At 40.4% G+C, this 12,411-nt stretch overlaps 1 protein-coding gene across 1 annotated transcript in view; it reads right to left on the bottom strand.

The window, feature by feature from the left end:
* Positions 1-12,344, bottom strand: part of RECQL (RecQ like helicase) — a 38,319-nt gene extending 25,975 nt beyond the window's left edge. The window contains exons 1-4 of the mRNA XM_030804502.1: positions 12,022-12,344; positions 10,414-10,474; positions 2,436-2,633; positions 1,117-1,296 (exon numbers count right to left, since the gene is read on the bottom strand). Coding sequence (XP_030660362.1) covers positions 1,117-1,296; positions 2,436-2,633; positions 10,414-10,429 — 394 coding nt within the window. The 5' untranslated portion in view covers positions 10,430-10,474; positions 12,022-12,344. The remainder of the gene's footprint in view (positions 1-1,116; positions 1,297-2,435; positions 2,634-10,413; positions 10,475-12,021) is intronic.
* Positions 12,345-12,411: the final 67 nt, after the last annotated feature.

The following is a 12,411-nucleotide window of genomic DNA, read 5'->3' as shown; positions in this document are numbered from 1 at the left end:
CAGATCTTTGTACAGACTTAATTCCCTATTAAAACCTTTATCCCAAAATTCTTATTCCAATTGCTTGCAATTACCTGTGTTCTCTAAACCAGGGATCAATAAAGGGCTGGTTGCCTATTTTTGTAAGTTATTTTAATGGAACACAGCTACACCCATGTGTTTACACATTATCTGTGGCTGCTTTTGTGCTACAATGGCAGGGCTGAAGAGTTGCCAAGGAGACCATATGGACCATAAACCTATATTATTTACTATCTACCCTTTCAAGAAAAAGCTTGCTGATCCCTTGCTACTACCCAATCAGTAATATCAGTAGCACCAGCGAACTTGTTAGAAATGCAGGATCTTCGGTCTCACATAAAATCAGAATCTGCACATAATCAAATTCTCAGGTGATTCTTATGTACACTAAAGTCTGAGAAAGTGCTACTCTACACTACAAGTTCTGTGAAAACTAAGACCACGCCCATTTTGCTCACTACTGTTATCTCCCAGTGCCTAGCACCATGGCAGACACTCAGTAAAGATCCGGGACTAGAATTCAGGTCTACTGATTCTTCTTCCAGAGCTGCTTCTCCTACAACATTTTTGGGGTTTTTTTTGCCCTTTTTATCTTCTGTTCAAGTGTTCTATAGCACTGTAGGGTGAATATGGTTAACAATAATTTAGTATAGGGTTTCGAAAAGCTAGAAGAGAGGATTTTGAATGTTCAGTACAATATGTTTTTAAATTTATGTTTCAGGAACCAGATAAAAGGATTAATCTCAGAAGTTTTTAAAACTCCCCCTTTAGGGACAGAGGAGGGCAAGGGCTGAAAAACTACCTATCAGGTACTGTGTTTACTACTTGGACAATGGATCATTAGAAGTCCAAATCTCAGCATCACACAATATACCCATGTAACAAACCTGCACATATACCCCTGAATCTAAAATAAAAAATAAATAAAATTTCTCCTTTAAGTGAAACTTTAAATTTCTATTAATATAGAATAAATCAAACAAAAATGCACTTGATTTTTACATACATATGATTATAAATCATTTTTTAAAAGAATTAAAAAGGTATGATGACAAAGCACTTCTTCAACTCAAAATTAATTTTTTTAGTACATACCATCTGAACATAATGCTGGTAACTGGTAACATAAGCTTTTTCCACCTCCTGTAGGCATAACAAGAAATACCTCCTTTCCAGCCATTGTTACGTTAATAGTTTCAAGCTGAAGTGGTCTGAACTTTTGCAGTTTAAAGACATTCTGCAGAACATCTTTAACTTTACCAGACCATGGAAAATCTAGAAAAAGAAAGATAAGAATCAGACAAACATGTAAGACTATTATAGAAGTTTGATAAGAATGAGACAAACATATATAAGACTTCCAATAACTTATAGACCATTAAACTTTTATGATAATAATTTTGAGATTAACTCACTAGCTAAGCAAAGCAAAAACAAGTTAAATGACGCATTATAAGACATATCAGGCATGGTGGCTTATGCCTATAATCCCAACAGTTTTGGGAGGCCAAGGCAGGAGGATTACTTGAGCTCAGGAGTTCAAGACCAGCCTGAGCTCAAGCGATGGCAAGACCCTATCCCTATAAAAAAATTTTTTAAAAGTAGCCGGGTGTGGTGCTGTGCACCTGTAGTCCCAGCTACTAAGGAGGCTGAGGAGGGAGGATTGCTTGAGGCTGGGAGTTTGAGGCTGCAGTGAGTTGTGGTTGTGCCACTGCACTCCAGCCTGGGCAACAAAGCAAGACCCTATCTCAAAAACAAAAAAAAAAGTAACAAATGTAAACATTTGCCAGTTGGGAATTAACCCACACAAGAAAGGAAGGTGTTTGCTCAGGTATTTGAAAAATTGAATGTTTGATCAGGGAATTCACAGCATCATAAAATACTCAAATATCATGAACAAAGTTAAAAATTATCTGGAATTTTTGGTGTAAATACCTTGTTCAGATGTGAATCATTGAAAAGCAACATACACAAAAAGCACAATTCCTTCTAGAGTTATCCTAATTTTTCTATTATAGTATTCTATTTATAATTGATAAACATGATGTTTGATAAGATCTTAAATCATGAAAGGTTTGTTCACTAGGACAGGAAAATGATCTAAAGTTTGGCAAGGAGTTTGAATTTTTTTTCTTGTCTGTTAATATAGGTAAAGTAAGTATCTCATTTTCTAAACATGATTAATGCTGCTAGAACAATAATTGGAAAAAATGTCTGAATAATAAAAGTTTAATTTAAAGACTACAGAACATAAGGAAAGAATGATCCACCTGCAAGTTTCCCATTCCACTGGAGAAATGGCCAGTTTCACCTCTAAGCCTACTGGAAAGCATTGACCCATCAAGAATTCATTCTAGTTTTTTTTAAAAATGAGAAGAAATAAAACTAGCAAAAAAAAAAAAAAAAAAGTTAACCTTCTTTATTCCAAGCAGCAGGTGAAGAATCATATTCGTTGCTTGCCCCGGCATCAGAATCCTCTAAACACTGTTTTATTTTCTTTGTTAGGACTTTTTTTTTCTGAATAAGCTCTTGTTGCCTTTCTGTAAGTTCTTGAATTTGAATTTCGACTGCATGTAGCTCACTGGTTATAGAATCCAGTTCCTCAGTTAGTGCTATGGGAGGCAGCGGGGATACAATGATTAGACAGAGTACATTACAACTTTAGGTTTCCAGATTGATTTTTGGGTGTTCCCTGCCACAACAATTACAGACGAACTTGAAGCAGTATAGCAGAATGGCTAACAGCATGTTTTTGAGTCATATAGACCTGAGTTAAATCTCAGGTCCTCCTTTTACCTGCTGAGTGATCTCAGGCAAGACACTTACCCACATCCCCATTTTACAGGAAGGAAAATGGGGACAATATCTAACTTTCATAGTATTTTTATGAAGAGCTAGTGAGATAATCTATTAAACGTAGTACCTGGTAGACAAATATTTAATACATGATAATGATTTTTATTATGTTGTAGAGAAGTGGTCTAACAATCTCCTAAATCATTTAAGTAAAGTAGTCAGACTTTGAAGCAAAATGAAGCTAATTCCCTGATTACTTTGCTAGTACTTTATGAAGGCATTCCTATTTGGGCTCACTTGATGGTATAAGGAGTTGGTAATTATAAATAAGAGGATGTAACAAGTAAGAGAAATCAAGTGTACTATTGGAATTGGCATTTTATCTCCTTTGTAACTAATCTATAAAGAAACCCCAGTGTATGCTTCTAATCAATCTAAGTATTAAAGTCAAAAAGTGAGATGCTTTTTGATACCACATCGATGGAAGCTAGAAAAATCTTCAAGATGTTCTTGGTGCGTTCTCATATACCTGCCTGCATTAATAAGTATATAGGTTTAATGTGCCTCTTCATGAGATATAATTTATGGTTGTGATTTAAAATAGGATGTTGGGGTACCTTTTCATTGTACCAACTGCCATCATCCCTTGTATCAACCCTTCCCTACATGACTTTGTAGGGTTTGGCCACAAGTGAACTCTGCATGAGATTTACAAGGCAGAAATAAAGCAGCAGCCAGTTTTACATTGGGATGGTTGGCCTACGGCCAGGTGCTTCTGGAGCTCACTCATGATACTAGGAAACTGCTGCCTCACTTTGTTGATGTGGGGCAGGAGCCAGTTCCCCCAGCTCCTGCTAAATCTTCTTGGTGGAACAACTTGGCCCATAGATTCTTTGGCTTCTTGGTCATGTTGCTGACCAACCTTCTGTGACAAGTGCACCAGCTTTTCAGCAGGGCACCAGCATCCTAACTTTGTCCTCATGAATTTCAACTTATCTTTGCAGTTTCCAGCTCATCCATACCCTCCCATACTTCACACCCATCTTCCTTTCTCATTGCTGGTACTGCTGACTTCAGGACCAGAAGCTGACTCAGGGATAGCTGCTTAACCAGCTCCCATGATCACATAAGTTTTAATCCCCATAATAAAACTTACAGCACTCATAATGGTTCAGCTTACCTGATTGAACCCTAACCAATACAGAATTTTGATCCGGAAGAACAGAAACCTAATAGGTTCTCTGAATTGTTTCTGGGCCACATAGAATTGGCTTTCTGATCTGATTAGATTTCAAGGCATTAATAACCCTGTTTCCACTGATACAGGGAACATAACTATTCTATGTCATCATGCAGTGAAAAAAGTTATTTAAATCATCATCCACAGACACCAGTAGAAAAATAACTGGAGAAGGCAAGGCTGTGGGTGACAAAGTGTTTGCTGTTACAAATGTTTTGGTGAGAATAATGGGGTTAACTGGTTGCTTCTAAGTGTGCAAAGAACTCAGGGGAAAAATGTAGGATCTGCATTAAGGGACCTCAAAGTTTCTATGATTGTCCTTAAAAAAACCTTATCCTCTATAGGTACAGGGCCAATATTTTGGAAAAATAGCTGTAAGTCTAAATCCTGCAGATGGCTGAATTTCAATACAAACTGAATTCCCAACTTTGCAGGGACTCTTATGATAAAGTCAGCACACTGACTGGGAAGGAGACTCTGAAATTTGGAGGGGAACATAAGGGCAGATTCCAATGAAGCAGGTTACCTTAAACCACTAAATTATGCCAAGTCTCTTCTACACTGCCTCCCCTTTCTGAAACAATGTCCTCCTAACTGAAGTCCCCACAGTGGTCCTTGTTGCCTTGTATGGGACTGCTAAACCTCCTAAGAATCAGCCTCTACCATCTTTCAGTGCTTTAAGATCCAGGAAGTCCTAGAGGATAAAACACAAAGATGTAACCTGTCAAAAGACATGATATGCACCAAAAGAGCTGCATGTGCCAAAATATATCAGTAGAAACCGTGTTCATCCATTTTGCATTGATATAAAGGCGTATCCAAGGCTGGGTAATTTATAAAAGAAAAGAAGTTTATTTTGCTTATGGTTCTGTAGGCTATACAAGGAGCATAGTGCTGGCATCTGCTTCTTGTGAGGACCTCAGGAAGCTTCCAATCATGACAGAAGGCAAAGGGGGCAGGTGTGTCACACAGTGGGAGATGGAGTAAGAGAGAGAGGAGGCAGTGCCAGGCTCCTTGAAACAATCAGCTCTTGTGTGAACTAACAGAGCAAGAACTCAGTCATTACCATAGGGAGGGCACCAAGCCATTCATGAGGGATCCTGCTCCATGACCCAAACACCTCCCACTAGGCCCACCTCCAACACTGGAGGTCACATTTCAACATGAGATTAGGAGGAGACACATATCCAAACTACATCAGAAACCTAGAGAATGTATATGGGAATAGATCATAAAGGTACTGAAACAGGGTTTATGGAATACAGTGTTGAATTCAGCTAAGTTTATTGATATGGGCTCACTAAGAAATTCTGGATTTAATGTCCTAGATAGTGGCCAGGAGTGGCTCTAGTAATTTGCTTGGCTCATTGCCTGAAACCTGGCCTCAAAGATGAATGTCAGAAAATTGGGATGGAATAAAACAGGTGTAGAGTCCAGTGAGGCTGGAGCTCTGGAATTTCCTGGGTATGCTCTAAAGGAAGGTATTCAGAGGCTTAGAGAGATAGCAGTGCCAGAGTGGAAGATCAAACAGATTGATAATCCACTCCCTTGCTGTCCCCCAAGAGAATCCAGAGGACACTCCTTTCACCAAGACTGTGAAAAATACAGTCATGAGCGGAGCGCCAGCATCAGCGGAGCTCTTCAGGGATGCTGGGGCTCCCCTGGCTGTTCTCTGTAAGCTAGGAATGACAGTGGGAAATATCGTCTTCCAAGTAGACTACCTGATTCAACGACAATGATGGATTCCAAGGTATGGGGGCTAACCAGTGGCAATTGAATTTATGACCAAAAATAAAGTAGATGTGGTTGCCATGAAGGGCAACAGAGCTGAGGCAGCAATCAGAATAGTCTGACCGACAAGATCTTGAATTGGCTAGTTGACTGTGAAGTCCCTGAAATGGAAATAGATTACTTGATTTGTATATGCAGAATAAAAAGCTCTGATTCTGGTAAAAAGAACCAGGAACACAATAGAGAGACCATCCTTCGACGAATTTCCACAACTGAACCACCTTATAGAACCAGAGGCCCTTGAATAAGGCAGAGGTTGGAGCCTGTTGGGGAAGGACTCAACCACACAGCTAAAAATGTATGTAATGAATATTCCTACTATTCTTCACTGGAGAAGTTTATTAGGGTAACTGGGCGCGGTGGCTCACACCTGTAATCCCAGCACTTTGGGAGGCCAAGGCAGGTGGATCACGAGGTCAGGAGATCGAGACCATCCTGGCTAACATGGTGAAACCCCGTCTCTACTAAAAATACAAAAAATTAGCCGGGCCTGGTGGTGGGCGCCTATAGTCCCAGCTACTCGGGAGGCTGAGGCAGGAGAATGGCGTGAACCTGGGAGGTGGAGATTGGAGTGAGCCGAGATCACGCCACTGCACTCCAGCCTGGGCGACAGAGCGAGACTCCGTCTCAAAAAAAAAAAAGAAAAAGAAAAAGAGAAATCACTTCTCAGAAACTACTGGACATTAGCTCTGAACTGATGCTAATTCTTAGAAAACCAAAATGCCATGGTGATCCACCAGTCAGAGTATAAACTCGACTTAAGTGAGGTAATTAATGCAGCTTTGGTTTCCAGAGATTTAAAAGGTAGAAATGAAGCAGTAGACATATTTTCTGTATTTAAGAAAGTCAGTGTAAGGGCAGGGCTGGTGATCTCATTGGCACGGGGCAGCAGCAGGTTCAAGTCCAGTGGCTGCTAGTGATATACAGAAGGACTTCTAATCTGCTATGTGCTTATTTCCTCAGTTTCAGAATGTATACCGAGAACAGATATATTCAGCAAGTGGCAGAATCCACACAATGGTCTCCTGGCCCGTAACTAAGGATTATTATTATAGGAAAGGTCAAATGGAAGCCAGCAAAACTGCCTTTACCAACCAATACAGCAAACCAAAAATATTACTGCATTCCTAGATGGATTGCAGAGATTACTGCCTACATCAAGGGCTTGAAAGATGTGAGGGTAATGACGACTTCCATGTCGCATTCAACTCACCTATATGGTGTATGCAGAAGACAATGGATTCTGGAGATTGAGAAGGGATTACGCCAAAATTAACAAGGCTGTGGCTCCAACAGCAGCCATTGTTCCAGCTGTAATTTCGTTAATAAGACAGAACTCATGCCCTGGCATCTGGCTTCAGCTATTGATCTGTTTAATGTTTTATTCTACATACCCATGTACCTGTTACTATAGCACAGGGGAACAGTACAGCACAGTAAAAGCAGTTTGCTGAGCCAGCAATGTATCTTTGCTCTCCCATCTCAGAGCTATATCTACTCTCTAGCCCTAATCTAGTCTGCAGGGATCCTGATTGCCTTTTCATTCCACCAGACATTACACTAGCTCTCTGCATTGATGATATCATGCTTGTCTGACCTGCTGAGCAAGAAGCAGCAGTAGCAGCTACTACAGACAAACTGCTAAGAGAGACACTTGCCAGAAGATAGAAGATAAATCCCATAAAAATTCAGAGGCCTGACACCTTGGTGAGAGTCAAAGGGCATGATGAGATATCTCTTCTAAAGTGAAGGATAAGTTTCTACATCTGGCCCCTCCTATTACTAACAGAGCCTAATGGACTACTTGGATATGGGAGGCAACATACACCTAATTTACCAAGTAACCCCAAAACTTGCCTGTTTTGAGTAGGACCTCGAACAAGAGGTAACGCCACGATACAATCTTCTGTTACCATTCAGCCATATGACCCAAAAGATTTGATGGTCCTGTACGTTTGTGATGAATGGGGATATTATATGACACCTTTGGCCTATTGATGAGTCACAACAAAGATGATTAGGATTTTGGAGCAAAGCTCTTTGCCATTATCTACAGAGAACTATTACCCTTTTGGAAACAACTTCTGGGTTGCTCTGGGTCTTACAAGAGACTAAGTTACTATGTGACCTGTGCTGCCTATCATCAACCAGGTGTCATCCGACCCATCAATTCATAAGGCAGGCCTCCATCATCACAATGGAAGTGGTATGTGCCAAAGTGAGCAGGTTCTAAGTGAAGGCACGAACAAGAAGTCCGAATGCTCATGCACCATGCTCCCCTTTCCCTCCTCCTCCTCAACCTGTAGCTTGACCTCAAGGCGGGATTCTCTGTTACTAAGGAAGAAAAAAAATGCAGGCCTAATTTACAAAAGATTCTGCATGATATATTGTCACTACCTGAAAGTGAACAACTAAAGCACTCTAGCATCTCTCCAGAGTGGTCCTGAAAAACACTGGAGATGGAAAATTCTCCCAGTCAGCAGTAAGCAGTCCACGTATTCATTTTGCCAGAGGAATACATCCACACTATTATAGGCAATGGTTAATGATTAGCAGGATGGTTAGCAACTTGGAAGGTAGCAAATAGGAAAACTGGTGGCAATGAGGTCTGAGGAAGAGATATATGTATAGACCTCTGAATCATCAGAGTGTCAAGGTATTTGTGTCCCATGTTAATGCTCACTAAAAACAACCTCCACGAAGTATAATCATAATTAATCAGGTAGACAAAATGACCTGGACATTGACCACACCTGTCCTTGCACAACGAAGTCAAGAACAAAGTGCCTTCTGCAACATGGACTGCCACTCATGAAGACCCATCTGGCTACATCCAGAGCTAAGTGCTCAACCTGCAAACAGCTCATACCAACCTTGAGTTCCAATGGAGGCACCATTCTCTGTGGGGACAGACAGATGCTTGATGGCAAAGTGACCGCATTGGAACCGTCTATAATGAAAGAGGCAGCACTTTGTTCTCACTGATACAGATGCTTACTCTGGATATGAATTTACCATCCCTGCCTGCAGTGCTCTCTCATGTCCACCATCCATGAATTCACGGAATTCCTACTGATTGTCATCATATTCCCCACCAAATTACTTCTGACCAAATAACTCATTTATAGCAAACAAAGCACAACAGAAGGCTCATGTTCAAGATATTAACTGGTCTAACTATGTTCCCCAACACCCTGAAGCAGCTGGCCTGAGAAAATAATGGAGTGGCATTTTGCAGACTCAATTATGCTGCCAGCTGGGTATCAGCACTTTAAGGGCTGGACTAGTAGCCTCCAGGGTACGGCATGCTATACATCAGTGAATAGTGCTGTTCCTCCCATTGCCACGATTCATGGGAATCAGGGGTGGAAATGGGAGTGGCTCCTCTGTTACCCTTAGTGATCCACTAGTGAAATTTTTGCTTCCCATCCTTGAAACATCGGACTCTTGCTGGCCTAGAGGTCTTGGTTACCAAGAAAGAAATGCTTGTACCAGGGGAAAAAGCAATAGTTCCATTAAACTGGAAGTTGACTGCCACTTGGCCACTTTGGGTTCCTCATGCCAACAAATGAACAGGCAAAGAAGGAGATTACTATACTTGCTGGGGTAAGTGATCCTGACTATTAAGGGGAAATCAGATAGCTACTACACTAAGGGATAAGAAGTACGTCTGGAAAGCAGAAGATCCTCTAGTGCACCTCTCAGTATTCCCTTATCTTGCAATTAAAGTTCATTGAAAACTATAATAACCAAACATAGGAAACTACTAAGGCAAGTAGTCCCCACCAAGCAAAGACCCATTACCAACTGAGAACCAAGGAATACAGAATGGGTAGTTGAAGAAGGCACTTATAAAGTACAAGCTATGATCACATGACCAACTGAAAAACAAGAACTGTAACAGCTATAAGCCTTTCTTGCTTTTTAAAATTTGTATATAAACCAAGTTTGGGTTTTTCCTTTTATTTGGTCCCTCTCCGATACATTAAAGTATTACCAAGGAGGACATGATTCAGCAAGAAGAGAAATGAACATCACCCAAAGACGAATAAAGATAATTTGTACCTGCTCTTTTGGGGAAGGGGTCAGTGTATACTCCGCAGTAAGAGAAATAGGCAAAAGCATGATTCCGCTATTGCCTTTATTTGGACACAAATAAGGTAAAAATTAGACACAAAAGGACAAATGTTGTATGATTCCGTTTATATGAGGTACCTAAAATAGTCAAGAAACAGAAAGTAGAATAGTGGCTATCAGGGATTAGGAGAAGAGAGGTAATGGAAAGTTATGGATTAATGAGTGTAGAATTTTAGTTTGGATAGATGAAAAAGCTCTGGAGATGGATAGTGGTGACGACTGCACAACAGTCTAAATGCATTTAATGCCAATGAATTATTCACTTAATAATAGTTAGCATAGCAAAGTTTGTAATGTATATTTTACCTCAATAAAAAGCTGAAAAAAAATCATTTCTGTAATCAGAATTTTTAAAACGAACTTTTTCAAATATCATACAAATAGAAATAGAACAGAAGGAACAAGAAAATGTAATCATTGCTACTAACCTGAAACGGATGCCATTCTTTTTCTTTCCAAATTTGTTTCTAAAATAATCCAAAATTCTTTCTAAAAATAAAAGCACAACGGTGACAACAAGTTTGTAAAAACAGTACTATTAATGATGTTCACTCAACAGTAATCAGTCATTCCGAAGCACGGAAAATGTTAGAAAGTAAATTGTGTATTGCAGCGACCTTTCAAATAAGAATCACATGGTTCTTTTGACAATAATTTTTTATGGAAAACTCTGTATTTCAGCTTAATAACCCACAACACTCAGAACGACTAACTCTCTAGATTTCAGAGAAGTGTCCAAAGTCACATAAACGTATACATGACAAATACAGTAGCAACAACACTTAGCAAACATCCACAAGATACAAAATGATGTAACAACAAACAGCAAATATTCAACAGTTCTAGCACCAATTGCTATGTGACTAAATTACTATGTTAGGCAAAGTTGCATATGCTGTTCCTCTAAGCCTCTTTCCCTACCTGTAAAACTGGGAGGATAGCAATCTTATAAATAAGTTGGATAGATTCAAATGTACCAGATTAAGCAAAATACAGCAACATAAATAATAAAATTAATCATCTAACATTTTATTGAGCACTTGCTTTAAAGAATTACAATATAAGCCCATCTTAAAAGAGAAATTGGTATTCTACAGAAAAAGCTAGATTTTCTAGGTTAGAGGTGGGGGGAGGGGAAAATGGTTTGTATTAATGATTTCTAAGTATCTATGAATGACTAAAACCTAAGCATGCATATGGACAAGTGGAAAATGGGGCTGGAGAGTAGAAACTTTAAATTCCCCATAATCCTAAAAACACCTCTTCTATCTCTCTAATGTGGACATTTTCTAAAACTAAGATGCTCTCCAAAAGTCACTTCTGCAACACCTATCCTTAGACTGCTGACCTTACGCCCTTTCTACACAGAATTCTGAAGCCACCACTAGGCCGGAAAGATAGGCTGACTCTTTTTTGCCTTGCTAAAGAATGTGGAATAACCACACCATTAAAAGAAGGCTAAATAGGAAAGTAAACCAAGGATTTCTAATTCTTTATCTATACAAACATCTCTTCAGGTAACGAAAATGTAACATTCCTTCCATAGACCGTAAGGACCTTTAGCAGGGCTGGGGTTCAATCTCTTCACCTTTGTATCCGCACAGCCCAGCAAAATGCCTTGATATAGTGAGGGCTCAGGTTTGCTAAGGTAGCAGGGGCTGTTTCTACCCTTATGAAAAGACACAGTCTTTTCCCCCAGATTTTAAAAGACTCCTTTGATTATGCGGTTAAAAGACTACTCCTTCCCAAAATGATGTGACTTAACAGCAAAAGATATCTCAACATAAAATGTATCCAGAAATTGAACTACAGCAGGTCTGTCACTCAGCAGTATAAGCTAGGCATCCACAGGAAAAACGTTACAGGGTGACAGCCAGTCATCAATGTTGGAGGAAACGCCCCTGAGGTACCATAGGCTAAATCCTCTCTCTCCCCGCTACCTGCATTTACAGGCAACAGTAATTTAATATTAATAACGCCCTTCCTTCCGCTACTGTGAAGCAGGGGATGGAAGAAGCATCCCCAGTAGTATTTACCAACAAATGGCAGCTGCTAATAAACAGGCTTTGGTGGCCAATCCTCCCGCATGGAAAAGAATGGCGAGATTAGAAGACCGGTCAGCAGGCGAACGTGCCCCTAAAGGCCCGAGTTCTCACAGCAGGGCAGTGATTAACTTTCCGGTTTCTCCTCCGCCAATGTGTGGGCGGAAGGAAGTGATCCGCTACAGACCGGCCTCGCCCTCCAGCAGGAAAGGGAAGGATCAAACAAAAAGCGCACACCCTTGACCCTTCAAAGCTGTAACAGTAGTTATCCCAGAGCCTCACCCCACCGAGGAGCCCAGTCTAACTCTCCGGTGTTTGACTCTCCGACCTCCGACTCTCGGATCTCCGACAGCAAAGCACCCAGGCCTCGGGCAGATCTTTCCG

The sequence above is a fragment of the Nomascus leucogenys genome, chromosome 23 (genome assembly GCF_006542625.1).
Source record: "Nomascus leucogenys isolate Asia chromosome 23, Asia_NLE_v1, whole genome shotgun sequence".
Lineage (NCBI taxonomy): Eukaryota > Metazoa > Chordata > Mammalia > Primates > Hylobatidae > Nomascus > Nomascus leucogenys.
Note: the sequence above shows the minus strand (reverse complement) of the source record. Positions and strands in the feature narration are given on the sequence as shown.